We start from the raw sequence: 19,729 nt of genomic DNA on the forward strand, positions 1-19,729 counted from the left end.
GAGGACCCAACAAAGAAGAATGGGTGAGGACGGCCTGAGCCCAGAATAAGCTGAGGTAGCTGAGGGACAGGTGAGAAGGGCTGTTTTGTTGCTTCAGGAGCAAGAAGAGGGACAAGGAAGGGCGGGATGGGTCAGGTGCTGGGACCTGTAGTATTGGATTGATACGGATTATGGAGCTAGCCCTCCACCCCAACCCAGTCACTGAGTCCAGGAGAATGGAGCTCTGAGTAATCAGATGAGGAGAGGCAAGATTTGTTTTCAGAGGAAGGAAATTAGGATGGGCAACTAATTACAATCATTCCACAGTCCATTAAAACTCTCAAATCTCTGTCTCCTACCCAGATTGCTCTCTTAAGCACTAGCCCTATATCTTCAAATGCCTACTAGACATCCCCAGCTGGATGTCCCCCAAGCCCCTCTAAGTCATCAAGCCCCAAACCTAAACCTCTTCCTGCGTTCCTTATTTCAGTTCTTCCCATTACCCAAGACAGGAATCTAGATCCTTCCCTCACCTGCCACATCCATTATGCCCCATAGTTCTGTCGTTTCTACCTCCTTAAGCTCTCTTAAATAGGTCTACTCTCTCTCTCCCCATTCGGGCCACCGTAATCTCACCAGAATTACTGCAATAGTATCCTAAATGGTTCCCCTGCCTTCCATCTTGCTCCCTCCAAATCCGTTTTCCACCCTGCAGCCTGAGTGGTCTTTCTGAAGAGCAAGTTTGATCATGTAATTTCTCTGTTTAAAACCCCTCATTAGTTCCCTCATCAACTGCACAGGTTAAACCACACAATCCTTAGCAAGCACGGCGTAAGAGGAACCGGCCCTTGCTAACCTCTCCAGGCTCATTTCTCCCTGTCTGCTACCCAGCCCACCACCCCCCAACAAAAATCTTTTGTATCCAACAAGAAAGCAAATTTAATTTGAGTCTACCAATGCTTCCAACCCTGGTGGCGCAGTGGTTAAGCACTCGACTGCTAACCGAAAGGTTACTGGTTCCAACCTACCAACCGCTCCATGGGAGAAAAATGTAAACATTACAGCCTTGGAAACCCTATGGGGCAGTTCTACCCTGTCCTATAGGGTCACTATGACTCAGGATTGACTCGACAGTAACAGTAACGGGAAGCCCTGAAAAAGGGCAGTGGTGGTCCAGTGGCAGGATTCTCACCTTCCATGAAGGAAAGGCAGGTTCAATTCCTGACCAATGTACCTCAAGCACAGCATCTGCTCATCTGTCAGTGGAGGCTTGTATGTTGCTGTGATGCTGAATGGGTTTCAGCAGAGTTTCTAGACTAAGACAAACTAGGAAGAAAGGCCTGGCAATCTAGTTCTGAAAAATCAGCCAGTGAAAGCCCTGTGGATCACAGTGGTCCAATCCCATTGTGCTTGGGTTCATCATGAGTTGGGGGCTGACTCGAAGCAGCTAACAACAACAACAACCCTTCAACACCCAGCTCAGACATCATGCACTCAGTGAAGCCTCTGACTCCACACCCACTCCACCTGCTAACTAGACTCCTCCTTTGTGCCCCACTATCACCTTGTATTGAACTGTGTACCCTTTGAGGTCAGAGACTAGGCCTTATTCATCCCTGCACCCCAATAACGGGCTTAATGAGTAACACACCAAAACCAACTCATAGTGAACCTATAGGACAGAGAAGAACTGCCCCATAGGGTTCCCAAGGAGCAGCTGGTGGATTCAAACTGCCGACCTCTTGGTTAGCAGCCAAGCTCTTAACCACTGCACCACCAGAGTGACGCACAGTGGTCATCAATTATCTGTCGGGTGAAACTAAAGTGGAGTGATGAGTAGAGTTTGCCAGACAGGAGGGGAGTTTCCAGTCAATGAAAAGCCTTCAGCAGAGGGTAAGGGGTTCCAAGTGTGAGTGTGAGTTTAAGGCAATGGGATGCCACTGATGTTGGTGTTTGGAAGACACAGCCTTTGACTGTTGTGACATGCAAGCTGGATGGTCACCCTCTTCTTTAAGTTCTCCTGGGTCCTCCCATCAGTTCCCAGGATCCTCTTTGCAACTCTTTGCAGGAACTCCGTGTGTTCTGTACATGCACACCTATTCAGGAAATCAGCCCTCCTCATTTCAGTCTTGCAGCCCTGCCTGACATGAAGCAGAGGCCCTTTGTCTTGGTGCGGTGAAGGAAAGAGGTGCTGAAGAAATAAGTGGAATGAGTGGATGGTCCACTCAGGGTCAGCTGCAGCATGCCAGGCCTCTCCCTCCCCCCACCACCACCACCTCTAGCTGTTCTGAGCACCTGTTCTAGACTGGGGTGAGCAGGATGTCTACACTCCCAAACCATATACACCTGAAATTATCCATTTTGTGCACTTCCACACCTATTACTTCTTTCGTCTCAATACAACTCACGAGAGGTGGCTCCCTCTTTAGGACATAAGAAGATTCAGTGTCTCCTTTACCCTACAGTATGCCGCTGAGCTCCTGGCAGTAGTCCGCCTCCCCTTCATCCACCCCAGCTACCTGCTCAACGTGGTTGACAATGAGGAGCTGATCAAGTCGTCAGAAGCATGTCGGGACCTGGTCAATGAGGCCAAACGCTACCATATGCTGCCCCATGCTCGCCAGGAGATGCAGACACCCCGGACCCGGCCCCGCCTCTCAGCAGGTATCAAGGGATATGCCCTGAACCCCCAAACGCAGGTGCTGTGGGGTCAGCCTGACTCTGGGTAGTCCCCCAAAGAGGTGCCAGGCACAGAGGCTGGCAGTGTTGGGGTACGTCCCAGGGGTGCCCATCCATGTCCCTGCAGGTGTGGCCGAGGTCATCGTTTTGGTTGGGGGCCGTCAGATGGTGGGGATGACCCAGCGCTCACTGGTGGCTGTCACCTGCTGGAACCCGCAGAACAACAAGTGGTACCCCTTGGCCTCGCTGCCTTTCTATGACCGCGAGTTCTTCAGTGTAGTGAGTGCCGGGGACAACATCTACCTCTCAGGTGAGGCCCCTCAGGGCTGGGTTGGGGACTGGGCACGGGCTTCCCAAGGGGACCTCTCCCCACATGTCAGGGCTGAGGAAGGCCAAGACCCAGAAGTGTCTCATCTGCAGGTGAAGCCTTTTCCTTCTGACCCCGGGGCCAGGTCTGCCCAGCCTTGGGCCATTCCTCACTCCCTGCCTGCTCTTCTGTCACCCGAACTGCCTACAGGTGGGATGGAATCAGGGGTGACGCTGGCTGATGTCTGGTGCTATATGTCCCTGCTCGATAACTGGAACCTCGTCTCCAGGATGACGGTCGCCCGCTGTCGGCACAATAGCCTTGTCTACGATGGGAAGATTTACACCCTCGGGGGACTTGGTGTGGCGGGCAACGTGGACCACGTGGAGAGGTAATGAGGCCACAGTCACAACAGGGGTGTCTTCCTACATTCACTGAAAGCTAAAATCACATCACTCCTGATCCCCCAACACCCACCCAGTTGAGACAGAGCCGAGACTGGATCATTCATAAGGCAGCGATCAATCCCAGGCCCCTCAAACACAACAAAGGGTGAGGAGTATAGGCTGGCAAGATGGAAGGAGGAAGGATGACCTCTGCGTTGGCCTTCCCCAATGACTGAGATGGGTCACTCTTGTCCCAACATCCCATTTCGTGTCAGACAAGCTGGAGGCACAAGATCCAATCATGTGAACACACAGGATCTGTTTGACTAGTCTGACCAAGCAGTTAGAACATAGTAGGACCAGAAGCACCCTCCCAGAGACTTGCTGGGATATAGGGGTAAGGCTGGAACCAATGGCCGAAATGTGTGCCACTCCGTGGTGGGACCATCCTTGTCCCTGGAGGCAGATCACGCACCAGGATCTCCATTCCTCCCTCTATCCCACACATCCCAGGAAACGTGTTTGTAATACAGGGAAGGGTCACTTCATACCAACTAAGTAATTTTGGGGGACAGCCAGGACTGGCCAAGCCTCTGGAATTCTCCAGAAGAAAATATAAGCCAATGGGCCTGAGAACCATGTGTATAAGCCTGCTGTCTGCTGAAGTCTCAGGCAGCTTCCTGGAATGGTGGAGGGGTCAGGTGTAGGCTTGGTGAGCATAGGCTGGAGGTGGGCACTTTTCGGGGTAGAAATACTAAATCTTCTTCCTCTGAGCCAGGGAGAGTGTTCTTTGGGAGAGTGGAAGCCTGGGGGAGGCTTCAGCACAGTCCTGCTTTTGGAGAAACTAGTGCCCAGACTCCCCGGTGGTGCAAACAGTTCACACTTGACTACTAACCTAAAGGTTGGCGGTTTGAACCCACCCAGTGGTACTGTGGAAGAAAAACCTGGTGATCTGCTTCCATAAACATTACAGCCAAGAAAACCTTATGGGGCAGTCTTACTCTGTAACACATGGGGTCGCCATGAGTTGGAATCAACTCGATGGCAACAGGTTTGGTTTTGGTTTTAGTGACAAGTTAGGCTGACCTGGCCCCATGTTACAATCCAGAGGTCACAGCTAACATCACTAGAGCCTTCTCTCATGTCCTTCCTGCACCCTATCCTGCCACTCGGCCCATGTCATCAGCTGCCACCAAAAAGCACATCTTCCCATGTGACATCTTTTTGCCTGTGAAGCCACACATACCCCTCAATTTGTAATTTTTTTTCTCTCAGTGGCTAATTGGACACTTGACAAATGTTACAGCAAAGATGGTTTCAGAGTGAGACAGGATCTGAATGTTCATTGTGCGCTTTTAACTCCCCCAAGTGGAGTCCGGAGATGGCTCAGTAACAACATTTAATTGTCATATTGATTTGGAGATAATGGGGATTCCCCATTATAATACCGTATTTTTACGCAAATAACGTGCACCTTCTACGTTTGTTTGCCAACTGCGCCCTCCCGCCGTGAGGTATTTTCATAAACACGCTATGTGATTCTTTTACAGCAACATTTTTTTTAATTGGCATAGTGGCACTTATGAAAGCACCTCGAGACGGGAGGGCGTGATTGGCAAACGAACGTAGAAGGTGCATTATTTGCATAAAAATATGGTACTGTTGTTGAGCCTGGACCAGCTCTAACACTTGCAGCCTGTGCCATGACTCACTGCACCGCCATCGTTGCCCCGAAGCCTTCTGGAAGCACCAGCTTCCAACCATTTGTCATCCAATAATAAACACATGAATAAGGAGACGTTTTATATGTAGGAGTAAACTGAGCTAGATCTGTCATCCTGTCTTGCTTTTGTCAGCTATTTTTAATCTCCTAAGACACTGATTATTCATTTTGCAAACTTATACTTGTTGATAAATACGGGGATTTGTTTGAGGATCAGAATGCACCAGCTAAGGGGTGGGGACAAGCTCCTCTCCTCTGCTCCCCATTCCTGGAGTTGTCTGCATAAGCCTTTCCTGGGGGGTTAGGCCTTCCCGCTATGAAACACCCTCCTTGGGAAGCCCAGTAGATGAGCAGTCTCGGACAGCAGGGTGCCCTGAGGGGACCCGAGCCCTTCCTTAGCCCCCCAGGATCAGTCGGCTGGCCTTGTAAGGACCAGGGTGCAGACTTGAAGCCTCCGGGGTTAGTACGCATGAAAGCGGGGCGGAGGGTGCAAAGGAAGAGGGATTTGTTGCCCACCCACTGCTTCCCAAGGAGCATTTCAGGAGCCCCTTTGGGCAAGTCCATTTCTGTACAACATGGTTGCAATGATGCAAATTCAGGGTGACAGGAAGGTCAGGATAATGGGGACAGACACGAGTATGCTTTATTCCCCAGGAGGCACTAATGGTACAAATTGCTATTATATTGATAATGAATGAGATAGATGGTGCCTTATAATTATATTACATTACTGTATTACAGGAATAGAGCAAGATTATATAATTATAGATTAAAACAACAGTGCAATAGACAAACCTGTATTATATCATTATATAAATAACTGGGTCTAATATTTTATAGCAATGTATTGCAGGAGCTGTGGTTACTGGATAAATGATAGCCAAGCACCTCACTCTGGGGGACTTTTGCATGTCATTAGCATATTCTTCTCAAGCAGGAAGCTGACAGATTGGGCTGACGGCAGGGTTTGTGGTTTGGCAATCAGCCATCTGGAATAACAAGCTCTCAGGAAATTCACGTTTGGTGGAATGTGCCATTATACCGAAAGACTGAGAACTAACAGCCAATAATCTTGTCTCCTGGCTCTTTCTGCAGGGGCGCTTTGGAGCTCTGCCACAATGGCTTAAAAAACAGATATCTGAACTTCTGACACTGTCCGCAAAGACACTCACTTCATTGCATATTAGCCACATATCATTCATCTGTGGCTTAATTGAATCAGCTCCTGCTGCCCCTTCAGATAATTCCGCCTCTTCTCAAATCCTGACTCTTCACAAGCTGAGGGCTAGACATCGCACAGCCATCCCCTCACCCCACATGCTCAGAGCCACAGGCACCAGCTAAGTGAGGCCCTCTCACAAGGCACTGAGCTGTGGTCGGGTTCCAACTGGTGTCCAAAGGAGGCGCCCAGGAAAAGAGAGGCCCAGTGTGCTGGTGGTGGTGGTGTTAGCTGCCTTCAGGTCGATTCCAACTCATGGACACCCACGTGGGCAGAGTAGAGGTGCTCCGTAGGGTTTGCAAAAGCAGATCACCAGGCCTGTCTCCTGAGGTGCATCTCGGTGGGTGCCAACCTTTCAGCTAGTAGTGGAGCGCTTAACCATTTGCGCCACCCAGGGGCTCTTCCTAGAAAATGTGTGCTGGAAAAAAGCCACACTGGTGGCACAGTGGTTAAGAGTTCAGCTGCTAATCAACAGGTTGACAGTTCGAATCCACTAGCCACTCCTTGGAAACCCTATGGGGCAGTTTTACTCTGTCCGGTAGGGTCGCTATGAGTCAGAATCAACTCGACTGCAATGGGTTTGGTTTTCGGGTGGCTTTGTTTTTTTTTTGGTGGTGCAGCAAGCACACAGTGGAGACCCCGCCTGTGGCCCAGACACACACATTACAGTCGTGAACCACGTGGTGAGTGGTAGCTGTGCCTCCCAATGGGATGGGAGGTGCAGACTGAGTGCCTGGGAAATGAGAGAGCGCATAAGGGCAGCCCTCAGGGCACCTGACGAAGGCTGAGGACTGAGATTCAAGCTGCAGTGCAGAGAGCTCTCCAGCTCCTTGGCCACTCCACTGAATCCCATCCCCTCTTCCCTGTCAGTGCTTCCTGTTTTCAGTTTCTGGCCTGGAACTCCTGTTCCATCACTTCTCCCATCATCTTACTATGCCACTTTGATCTGTCTGCCAACGCAGGTCTGTCTTCTGCACCACACAGATCTGTGCAGTCCAACTCATGGAAAAATCAGTCTTTTTTTTTTTTTTAATTGTGCTTTAAGTGGAAGTTTAGAATTCTAGTTAGTCTCTCATACAAAAATTCATACATATGTTGTTATGTGACCCTAGTTGCTCTCCCTATACTGTGACAGCACGCTCTTCCTTTCCACCCCAGATTTCCCATGTCCATTCAACAAGCTCCTGACCTTCTCTACCTTCCCATTTCCTTCTCTGCCTTCTCATTTCACCTCCGAACAGGAGCTGCCCATTTAGGCTCATGTATCTATTTGAGCTAAGAAGCACACTCTTCACAAGTATCATTTTATGTCATAGTCCAGTCAGATCATTGTCTGAAGAGTTTGCCTGAGGAATGGTTTTAGTGTCGGGCTAACAGAGAGTCTGGGGGCCATGTCTTCTGGGGTTCCTCCAGTCTCAGCCAAACCATTAAGTCTGGTCTGTTTACTGGAATTTGAGATCTGCACCCCACTTTTCTCCTCTATCAGGGACTGTCTGTTGTGTTCCCTGTCAGGGCGGTCACTGGCAGTAGCCGGGTACCATCCAGTTCTTCTGGTCTCAGTCTGATGGAGTCTCTGGTTTATGTGGCCTTAATCACAGTTTTATAGATTGGCTCCACTACAGTTTTAAGACCTCCAACCTCTACTGGGTCCCTACTGCTACATAGCCATCTTCTTGTTTTTCACTTGTCAGCAACTTCTCCCACTCTCAAGAGCAGGTATTTCTTATCTTTATCTCTCTTTTCTAATCTCTTACCACATAAAACCACTTGTGGTTGCATCGATTCTGACTCACGTTGACCCCACGTGTGTCAGAGCAGAACTGTGCTCCATAGGGTCTTCAGTGGCAGATTTTTCGTAAGTAGATTGTCAGGTTTTTCTTCCAAGGCACCTCTGGGTAGACTCAAACCTCCAGCCTTTTGGTTAGCAGCTGAGTGTGTTAACCTTTGCACCACCCAGGGACCTTTCCCCATGGCCACTCCCAATGCTTTGAACAACTCCGACTCCTGCTTCATAGAGAAAAAGAGAGCCACCATTTAAGAACTCCTCAACTTCCTGCCATCACTCCCACAATGCACCTGCATTCCAGCCATCCTTGTCTTCCTCTCTCTCACCCAGATGAACATGGCTTCCCCTCCCCACTCTGCATTCCATTTGCATCCAGCTCCTGGGAGCCTTGCGTTATAGCTGTCCCCTCTCTTACATTTATATTTCATCTTTCCTTCTCCAATTGGGCTCCCTCTTATCAGCATATAAACCCAATTAAACCTTTCCTACCTAAATTTCAGAGAAAGTCAGTGGTGTGCTGGGCTGACTCATACTGGCTTGTGAGAACCGATGGTTCAGTTTTCAGGAATTCCGAGAACCAGTTGTTAAGCCATTATTAAAAATTAAATAATATAAACTTATAATTAAAGAAATTATATTAAAAACAAAGGTAATATATACTCAAAAGTCATCACTCCCTAAATTGTTACATTTTACCACGATCTATGTTCTTTAGGGCATGTCTGTCTAGTGTGTCTTGTTGTGTGCCATCGAGTCAATTCTGACTCATAGCTATCCTATAGGACAGAGTATAACTGTCCCGTATAGTTTCCTAGGCTTTAATCTTCACAGGAACAGATCACCAGGTCTCTTCTCCAGCAAAGTGGCTGGTGGATTCGAACTGCCAACCTTTCGATTAGCAGCCAGGCACTTAACCATTGCACCACCAGGGCTCCTTATTGTGTCTTTATATGGTAGAAATTCTATATAATGGTGTCCTATTGTGCATGTCTTCCCAACTGCGTGTTCGGTGACGTCACTTTGATGACTTAAAGTAGGCCATGGTGGGAGAATTTACATCCCAGAAATTAGCAAATGCTACAGCCAGGGCTTTTGTCCCTGAAGAGCTGGTCGTTGACCATTTCCAGCACACCACTGATAAACCCCTTCCTTAGCTCCATATTCCTCTCTAGGTCCTGCCGTCTCTGCCCACCTTCACAGCTAAGTTTCTTCCAAGAGAAGTCTACACCAGTATGGCTAGCCCCTTGCCTCCCCTTCACCCTTCAATGCACAAATAGCTTCTGCACCTCCCATCCACTTAAAGTGCCCCTGAAAAGACCACCAGTGACCTGAGACGCCTTCGGTCTCCCTCTTGACCTCTCATCCCATCCTCCTCACTTGAAGCTCTCTTGGCTTCTGTAGCTCTGACCAGTGCCCATTCCTACCCTCCGGCCACTGCCTGTCTTACCCTCTGGCCACTGCCCGTCTTACCCTCTGGCCACTCCTCTGAGGCTTCCTCTCAGCTCCCTTCTAAATGCCAGCATTTCCCCAGAATTTGTGCTCAGTCTGGGTTTTTTTTTTTTTGTGCTTTAGGTGAAAGTTTACAGCTCAAGTTAATTTCTCATACAAAAATTTATATGTAGTGTTATGTGACATTAGTTGCAATCTCTATAATGTGACAGCACACTCCCCCTTTCCACCTGGGTTTCTTGAGTCCATTCAACCAGTTCCTGTCCCTTGCTGTCTTCTCATCCTGCCTCTGGACAGGAGCCACCCATTTGGTCTCATGTATCTGATTGAACTAAGAAGCACATTCTTCACAAGTATTATTTTATGTTTTATAGTCCAGTCTAATCTTTGTCTGAAGAATGGGCTTTGGGAATGATTTTAGTTCTGGGTTAACAGAGCATCTGGACGCCATGGCTTTGGAAGTTCCTCCAGTCTCTGTCAGACCATCAAGTCTGGTCTTTTTACATGAATTTGAGTTCTGCTCCATACTTTTCTCCTACTCTGTCAGGGACTCCGTTGTGTTCCTTGCCAGGGCGGTCATTGGTGATAACTGGGCACCATCTAGTTCTTCTGGTCTCAGGGTGATGGAGTCCCTGGTTTATGTGGCCCTTTTGTTTCTTGGGCTAATATTCTCCTTGTGTCTTTGGTGTTCTTCATTCTCCTTTGCTCCAAGTGGTTTGGACCAATTGATGCATCTTAGATGGCCGCTTGCAAGCTTTTAAGACCCCAGATGCCACTCACCAAAGTGGGATGCAGAACATTTTCTTAATAAACCTTGCTATGCCAGTTGACCTAGATGTCTCCTGAAACCACAGTCCCCAGACCCCCCACTCCTGCTACTCTGTCCCTCAAAGTGTTTGGCTGTGTTTAGGGAACTTCTTAGCTTTTGCTTTAGTCCAGTTTTGCTGACTTCCCCTATATTGTATGTTGTCTGTCCCTTCACCTAAGATGGTCCTTGTCTACTATCTAGTTAGTAAATTCCCCTCTCCTTCCCTCCCCACCCTCGTAACCATCCAGGAAAGTTTTCTTCTGTGTTTAAACCTTTTCTTGAGTTCTTATAATAGTGGTTTCATACAATATTTGTTCTTTTGTGACTGACTAATTTCACTCAACATATGTGCTCAGTCTTGACCTTGCCCACACACTCTCCCTAGAGAACTATTAACTCCTTTTCTTCATTTTCCATCTATGTGCCGTTGGCCCAAAAGCTGAATGTTTCACCCACTGCCTGCTGGACACCCCCAATCTGTTGCCCAGATACTTTAAACTCACTATGAATAAAACTCAGGCCCCTGGGTGGTACTAGTGGTCTGTGATCAGCTATTAACCTAAAGGTTCAAACCCACCCAGTAGCACCGTGGAAGAAAGGCCTAACAATCTGTCACTTCTCACCAAGCTCCCTGCTTCCAGCCTCCTCCTCCAGTTCATTCTCCACACTGCAGCTGCAGAGATCTTTCTAGAATCCAAATATGAAGCAGGAGAAAGGTGGGGTGCAGAACTCAAATTCTAGAAAGAAGACCAGACTTAATGGTCTGACTGAGACTAGAGTTACCCCGGAAAGCATGGCCCCTGGATTCTCTATCAGCCCAGAACTAAAATAATTTCCAAGGCCAACTCTTCAGACAGGGATTGGATTGGACTGTGGGACATAAAGTGATACTTGTGAGGAGTGTGCCTCTTAGCTCAAGTAGATACAAGAAACTAAACGGGCATCTTCTGTCCAGAGGTGAGATGGGAAGGCAGAGAGGGTTAGGAGCTGGTTGAATGGACATGGGGAATCAGGTGTGGAAAGGAGGAGTGTGCTGTCACAGTATGGGGAGAGCAATTAGAGTCATATAACAACGTATGTATAAATTTTTGTATGGGAAAAAATAAAAAATTAAATAGAATCCAAATTTGATCATGTTACTCCCCTGCTTAAAACTTCCAGGGTTTCCCCACTGGCCCCTAGATAAAGCCCATATCCGTTAGCTTGGCACACAAACTACTCCCTGCCTCCAGCCATTCTAAACTACTTTAAATTCCCCCAGAATGCCACATTTGCCCACGTCTCCCTTCGCCTGCAGTTCTTTTCCTGTGCCCACCCTCTAGTCCCCATTTACCTGTTGTTGTTAGTTGCTGTCAAGTCAGCCCCAATCCACGCAACCCCATGCACACTAGAACAAAACACTGCCCAGTCCTGTGCCATCTTTACGATCGTTGGTATGCTTGAGTCCAGTGTTGTGGCCACTGTGTATTTTGAGTGGCTTCCAACCTAGGGGCTCATCTTCCAGCACTATATTGGACAGCGTTTTGTTGTGATGCATAGGGTTTGTATTGGCTAATTTTTGGAAGTAGATTGCCAGGCCTTTCTTCCTAGTCTGTTTTAATCTTGAAGCTCTGCTAAAAATTGTTGACCACGAGTGACCCTACTGGTATTTGAAATACTGGTGGCATAGTTTCCATCATCGTAGCAACACACAAGCCTCCACAGTACAAGTTGACAGATGAGTGGTGGCCCCATTCACCTAGCTAGTAGTTTATTCATACTTTACAGTCCAGCTCAGACATCAGCTCCTGCAGGAAGCCTGGCCTGACCCATTAAAGCAGGCTAGGTGCCCCCTTCCTCGTGCAGCTTGGGTTTCTCACCACATACATGTATCGTCCTGCATGTTTCATTTGGTTGTCCCCCCACTAGGCCATAAGCTCCTTGAGGGCAGGAATGGTGCTTAATTAACCCTGTTTCCAGAACAGAGCCTGGGTATACAGGAGAGGCTAGTGCAGGATTGCTGAGTGAAGAGGTAGGACTAAGCTGAGGAGAGAGGGCTGAAGGGGTTCACAATGGGGAGCACGGTGGGAGCAAATGTATGGAGACAAGAACTTAAGTAGAGGTTGTAGCAGGCAGAAGAGAGCCCCCCAGGGGCTCAAGAGGGAAGCTGAGAGGCTAGTTTGGGCCAGATCATAGGAGGCCTTGAGTGGCTCATACCAAGTGGCCCCAGCACTGTGGTCTCGGGCTGTGCCAGAGATAAGAAGGGCAGGAAGCAGATAGTGGTTGGCACACCCCAAATATTTGCTGCCCTGGGCTATGGCTCTGCCCTGCACAAAGCCCATCTTTGACCCAGGGCTTTTTTTCTCTTCTCTCTGCAGGTACGACACCATCACCAACCAGTGGGAGGCAGTGGCCCCTCTGCCAAAGGCAGTGCACTCTGCAGCAGCCACAGTGTGTGGCGGCAAGATCTATGTGTTTGGTGGTGTGAATGAGGCCGGCCGAGCTGCAGGTGTCCTCCAATCCTACGTTCCACAGACCAACACGTGGAGCTTCATTGAGTCCCCAATGATTGGTGAGAGCCAGCTGTCTCCTCAGCCCAGGGCCAGTGTCACCCCCTCATCTCATTGCTTTATTCAGTGTCAATATCCTCAGCACAGAAGCCAGGCTAAGCCCAACAGTTCTGCAGATACAGGTCTGGGGTGGGGGGCAAACCCCAGGCTCCAGGTGCAGCTGTGGATCCCATGACCTGGAGAAAGGGCGAGTCAAGTCTGTGCACCCCGTGCCTTCTGACTCCAGGCCTTGTCCTGAGGCCAATCAGTGACTTATTGGAGGTCTTTCAGCCCCTTGCCCTGTTGGGAAAGGACAGGAGGGAAGGTGGAGAAAAGCCGCCTTGACAATCTGCTCTGCTCTCCTCACAGACAACAAGTATGCTCCTGCCGTCACCCTCAATGGCTTCGTTTTCATCCTGGGTGGGGCCTATGCCAGAGCTACGACCATCTATGACCCTGAAAAAGGAAACATTAAGGCGGGCCCAAACATGAATCACTCTCGCCAGTTCTGCAGGTGAGGGGGCTGCAGGATGCAGCTAGGGGAGGGAAGGAGGAGGGCAGGAGGTAGAAACAACAGAAGGGGTTTGATCATAATGACTTCCCACCAGTAGATGACCAAAGCTCCGCATTCTGCCCTAGTTTCTAGCCTACAGCAGAGCAGCTTGGGTTCCCCCTCAACCACAGGCAATGGACATTAGTCCCGGGGCAGAGTATGAAGCACCCAAGGGCAGCCATGGCCCAGAAGCCCAACTTTGTGGTTCCAGCTGACCCATCTAAAAGCCTGGAATGAAGTGTTTCCTAAAGCCACCAGGCCCAGGTCCTTCAAGGCCAGACCTCCTCCCAGCGAGAGGTGAGGGTGGTGCTCTGAAGTCAGTTCTCCTTCAGGACAGCTGCCCCATCACAGATGGAGCTGGGCGATGCCCTGCAGGGGACAGAAATGCTGTGATCACACACATGATCCTAATGGCTTTTTTAAGCTAGACCCAGTGAGTGGCACAGGACACAGATGTCATAGAGTCTCAAGAGGCTAACTAGGCAAACACACACACACACACACCAGCCCCTGCAGAAAGAGAGGGAAGAGGTCAGGGTCTGGTTTGCAGTTGGCCTGGCTCCATGGCCCAGAAAAAAATCACTACCCTGGACGGTGAGACACCAGTCCCTGCTCTTCTAGCCTCATCTCGTCCTGGACTGTGAGGAACAAGGACTAAAAAGGGGTCCAGGAAACCCACTCAGCAATTCCACAGCAGATCCTTCCTAAGACACCTTGTGCCTATGCAGTAGGGAATCATGGAATCCTCAATATGTGTGCAGCATTAAGTATTTATGGAAGGCCCACTATTTGTGTAGCTATACCTAGAAAAGATATAATCTACTTACTAACTTGTCATGTGATCTTGGGCATAGAACTTACCCTCTCTGGGGAAGTTCTCCTGTCCATAAAACAGATGAGGACCAGATAACTGCTAAGCCCCTATTCACATGAAGATTCTATGGTCCTCTATCCTTACTTTTATGTTACATACTCTACATGTGGACAGCATGCAGGGCAAAGTCTGACTCCAGTGTCCACTGATCAAGACAACGGGGGTCTGAGCACCACCTGTGGGGAGGACTCCCACACCACATCTGAGACCAAAAGTGGCTGGGGAAAGACTTAATGCCAGAAGAGAGATTCAAGTTGAGTCTTGCAAGAGAAGCACGGAAAAGATATGCCACAAAGGGAGAACTATGAGAGGCCTGGATGGCATGGAGCTATAAGAGACAAGGCTGGCATCTTTGGGGTCTATAGCTCACAATTCTACTCTGGAACACATGGGTCGCCATGAGTTGCAATCAACTTTAAGAAGTCTAGACTGACATGTTCTGTTTGAGGCTCAGAATTTCAGAAATGGATGGAATCTTAAAAAAGCTATATGTTCGATTTCAGGGATAGTCAGGAAGAAATGGCCATTAGCTGAAAGAGGAGAGAAGTCAGGGCTGGAGACATGGATCTGGACATCAGTGTGAAAGGGTAGCTGAAATTCATTAGGAGAATAGGTGTAGAGGGAAGCAGTGCTGAGCTCTCATGACTGAAAGAGCTAACTGAGACACAGGACAAGGCAGTGGGTGTCACAAAGGAAGGGCCCGGGGCAACACTGGTAACCCTGCAGAGAGTGTGCCTGGCCCCTGCGGTCACAGGCAGGTAACAGCACCAGGTCACACAGCAGGAAGGTCTGACTGCTCACCACGGCAGGGGCAGCATTCCCAATCAAGTGGCTGATGTTCAATTGTGACTTAGCTCCTTATTACCCTGCCTCCTATCATTCCCCAAAGTCTCACTGTCTTGTGAGTCATGTTCCCAACTTGATCTGAGCTATGGGAAGGCTCTGAATGTACAACACAAGAAAAACACTCAATAAAGACTCAGTGAACTGAGCCAAGAGCCTGTCCACAGAGGCTGTCCCCCTTCCAGCAGGTCTGCGGAGGCCTGGTATATACGTAAGTTTCTCCAGCAGCTCACAGGGGAGGAGGGCATGCTGTCCTAATTGGCCCGGGAGGAAAGGCCTTTTTCTTATCTCAGCTGGGGTCAGAGGGCTAAGCAGAGCAGCAAGATCATGTGCCACCTTTGCAAAACATTTAGGCAGCCTGCACAGGTCACAGCCTTGAGAATCAAGCTCCAAGTCTAAGTTGGAAGTGAAATGCCTAACTCTCTTCCTGCTTTCTCCCTGACAGTGCCGTGGTGCTCGATGGCAAGATTTATGCAACCGGAGGTATCGTTAGCAGTGAGGGGCCCGCCCTGGGCAATATGGAAGCCTATGAGCCTGCAACAAACATGTGGACCCTCTTACCGCATATGCCCTGTCCTGTGTTCAGACACGGCTGCGTGGTGATAAAGAAGTATATTCAAAGCGGCTGACATCAACTGAAAGCCCATGACAAGACTGTGGACAAGTCTGGTGAGGCAAATGCTACACAATGACAAGTTTTCAGCAATCCCAGGAAGAGGCCAACAAGACACAATCAAGGAATCACTGCGCTAAACTTTTTGAATATTCTCTACACTGAATGTAGAAAATCATCCTCGCCTTTAGGTGAAACGAGCAGCAGGAGCCCTGGACATAGCCAGACGGGACCTGCCTGCTCCCGCGGAGGCGCTTGCTCTGAACGGAGGCGCTCACTCTGCCCGGTGCAATAGAGTTTCACATATTTTTCAACTGGGAGAGAGAAGCTGTTTTTTCCTTCCTGCAGAGCAAGCTTGATTCCTCAACAACCATAGATCAGTTATCCTATGACAATAGAAGGCATCAGGCTCTCTTGGAATAAGATCAAAGTGTCCTTACCACTTTGATTCCTACTTTGTTTTTTAACCAATCCACACTTTCAGTGGCTGAGAGAAAACAGTGGACAATACTGTGGCGCCCGAGGTCTTGGAGGCTGCTGGTCTCCACTGGGGCCCAGGAGAAGCATTGCTAGCCCATGCAGAGCCAGGGTGTGGCTGGAGCAGGGCTGCAGGGATGGTGGTCCGGACAGTGGGAGAGAGCTGTCTGTCCTTCACAGGTTTTTCTACCATGTTTTTGCTGGAGAAGGACAAGGGGATTGTGCTAGCTTTCTCTTATCCAATATAAATTATTTAGATTTCCAAGGCATTTTCTTGATAAATAAAAGGCTATTTTTAAGTACAGAGAGAAGGAGGGGGTCCACGAGACAGACAGTGATGTGGAAATTTCCAAAGCTAGGTAGTGCCAGAGTGGGACATTTGCTCTAATTTTTCTATGTGCAGAATAGAGGATCTCTCCTGGGGGGTGGGGAAAATGCCCCCGTTTTATTTTTAGAAAAAGCAGCTCCCAGACAGCCCCATAAGAGCTGTGCCTCGTGGAGGCCCTGTCAACCGAAGAAGATGCCATTCCAGAAGGAAACCACTTCTGGCTCCTGACAGCAGTGCAGCTCCCTCCATGAGGCAACGCTAAGGACCCAGGCCAGGTGGGAAGGGAAGGAGGGAGGGTGGGAGAATAAATTGTCTATAAAGCACAGGAGACTATTTTTGATATTTATAGCTATATATTAAGGCACCTGCTGCAAGAGCCGTCAGGATGGGGACAGCCTTCTTAGGCAAGCCATGACAGCCCAGGCCTGATGGGCATGACCAGGATCACTCCTCTTGTAGCAGGTGAACCTGAGAAAGAGGAAGCCGGGGGGCGCACACAGGTGGCTCAAAGAGAAAGGCCTTTCTGCTAGTCCTCAGACCCTCAAACCTCACATGGTAATCAGTTTCCATTCCAGTGCAGGAAGAATGCTGCCGCTGTGCTGTTGAGTTGAAGTTGGTACCAAATACAGATTTACCATTTTTATATCTGGAAAGTCAACTTGCCGTCATCATTTCATGATAAGATCATTTACAAGGAGAAAAGGACAGGACACGCTTTCCATCTTTGGTATTTGATGACACAAAATCCCAGTTCTAATGTCAGGCATCAACTTCTAGCACTACGAAGTGTGGCTCCCACTTGGACAAGATATACTGAGCTTCGTTATGCAGTTTTTAATATTATTTATTATTTTAAAAAAGTAATAAGCACAAAACTACATACATTGTATGTCATTTAAAGTATTTATGTCAAACAGGGTGCAAGTGTGAACCCAAGGACTGGAGCACAAACTTCTAACTGCCTGGGGCAGGGCTGATGTCAGCGTTGGTGTACGTCTGCCTCCAAAGGAGGTATTAGTGATCAGAAGGACTCAACACAGGTGACATTGAAATTCCGTTTCTCTCCTCATCTATCACACTGGAGCAAAACTGGCTATTTCTGTGAATGATATAAAACAGGGTTCTCTGTAATCGTATTGTACATAGTATATGTTTATTGTTAAGTTCTTGTTATATTATAATAAATATATTTATAGATCTAGACTCAGAAGCCAATGTGATGTGTTTGTATGCCATCATCCTTGCCACAGTGATGAGAAACCCCGTGTAGGCCTGTTCTTCCTCTCATACTTCAGCTATCTGGGCTCCATGATAGATTTTTAATACAGATTTTGATAATTAGAAAGGATAGGACTCCTTAACAAGGGAACGTACAGGGTTTAAAAGGAAGCCAAGCATAAAGGACAATTAAAGGTCAAAGTTGAAAGAGACTTGCAAACTCTCTGGAATTGACTCCCAGGGTCTTCCTTCAGTTGTAAGTACTCTTCTTAGTGCATTGTACATCTGAAAGCTTCAAAGCTAGCTTCTCAGTGGCATCACTCCTGAGCCCGGTACTCACTGTCTTGGACTATGACATAACCCCAGGGCAACTCCAACTCATCAGCCTGTGAAGAGACACAGCACACATCCTCCAGGAAGAAAAACAAAGTATGATTTCTAGTCTAAAATCCAGTCAGGGTGGCCCCCCTGCCTTGTTGAGTCATGCCTGAGGCTCTTCTCTAACCTGTCATTCAGACCCACTTTGCACCTGGGCCAGGCTTCCCAGAGTAAAAATGTAGAACATCGGATAGTATTGCTCACCTTCTGCAGGGAAAGAAGTTTAGATCTGATAGATCACTAGGAGCCCTGGTGGTGCAGTGGTTAAGCATTTGGCTGCTAACCAAAAGGTTGGCAGTTAGAATCCACCGGCCGCTCCTTGGAAATCCTATGGGACAGTTCTACTCTGTCCTATTGACTCAACAGCGATGAGTTTGTTTTTGCTTGTTTGTTTTGGTACCAGCTTTGCCATTCATGTGAAGGACCTCATACCCTTAACCCTCAAATCGCACCAAGACCTAGCATCTCCTTGCAAGAAAAAACCTGAAGAAGGTGGATCAGGGTAGGTGGGAGTGGGAGTTCTTCAGAGAACTTAGCTGAGTCCTTATGATGAATGGACCAGACACTTGCCAAATAAGCATTTGCAATGATATCTTCAAAAATACCAGTCTTGGAGGAAAGGATGGCAGATGTCTACAAGGTTCCAATCATGAAGAGCTGAAATTATAATCTGAGATAAAAAAACCAAACAATAGTTTTGTTAGCTCCTTCCTTGTCTACCCCATTACTCTAAATCAAGGGAAACATGTTCTTTGGGTCTGGGAGATGTCTGTATATTCTAGACTTAACTCTAGGGTGGTAAACAAATTTTACCATAAAAGATATATGTGTCCACTACATTAGGAGCCCATGTAATCATGGAGCGTATCTGTCTTGTTGGACTCAACGTCCTACCACCAAACCTGGCATGGGTGGTGAGAAAGCTCACTGTGGCAGCCATAAGTAGGAGACAGATCACATGTGTGGGTGTGTCTTCGATGATCATTTCTAATCAAGTTAGAAGAAGAAAAGGCAAGTTATCCAAAGCTTCTGCTTCTAAACTGGACTTTTTTGAGCCTCTGCTGAATACTGGTACTGGGGATAAAAGGAAGACTAAGACAAAGGCAACTTGTCCTCAAACAGCCCACAATTTAGTGGGTAAATAGATGCAACAATTCATCAGGCTGAGCCAGGAAAACAATCCAGTGATGCTTGAACATCGAGCAGATTTCAGATTATGTAAGTGGCAACTTTCTGGTGGAGGTGACAAGGGAATGAAATTCATTAGATAGATTCTGGGTAGGTAAGACAATTTATCTTGTGGAAAAGAAGGCTTAGATAGAAATAAGAATTATAAAATACCCAGTTCAAGATTAAAAAACAAAGTTCCATTTTCCTAACCTGACTATCTACAGTATTCAAAAAAGAGCTAGAACAAGACACAGGTGTAACAGGAGAAAAATGCTGAACAGGTAGGTGAAACTAGAAAAACTGGTTATGGTGTGTCTTAGTCATCACGTGCTGCTATAACAGAAATGCCACAAGTGGATGGCTTCAACAAACAGAAATTTATTCTCTCACAGTCCAGTAGGCTAGAAGTCC

The 19,729-nt window shown here is 48.1% G+C and overlaps 1 protein-coding gene across 1 annotated transcript in view; it reads left to right on the forward strand.

The window, feature by feature from the left end:
* Positions 1–17,755, forward strand: part of KLHL29 (kelch like family member 29) — a 167,987-nt gene extending 150,232 nt beyond the window's left edge. Inside the window, exons 7-12 of the mRNA XM_004377557.2 lie at positions 2,445–2,643; positions 2,786–2,968; positions 3,176–3,356; positions 12,694–12,887; positions 13,234–13,378; positions 15,580–17,755. Coding sequence (XP_004377614.1) covers positions 2,445–2,643; positions 2,786–2,968; positions 3,176–3,356; positions 12,694–12,887; positions 13,234–13,378; positions 15,580–15,763 — 1,086 coding nt within the window. The 3' untranslated portion in view covers positions 15,764–17,755. The remainder of the gene's footprint in view (positions 1–2,444; positions 2,644–2,785; positions 2,969–3,175; positions 3,357–12,693; positions 12,888–13,233; positions 13,379–15,579) is intronic.
* Positions 17,756–19,729: the final 1,974 nt, after the last annotated feature.

This window comes from Trichechus manatus, unplaced genomic scaffold, assembly GCF_000243295.1.
Source record: "Trichechus manatus latirostris isolate Lorelei unplaced genomic scaffold, TriManLat1.0 scaffold00052, whole genome shotgun sequence".
Classification (NCBI taxonomy): domain Eukaryota; kingdom Metazoa; phylum Chordata; class Mammalia; order Sirenia; family Trichechidae; genus Trichechus; species Trichechus manatus.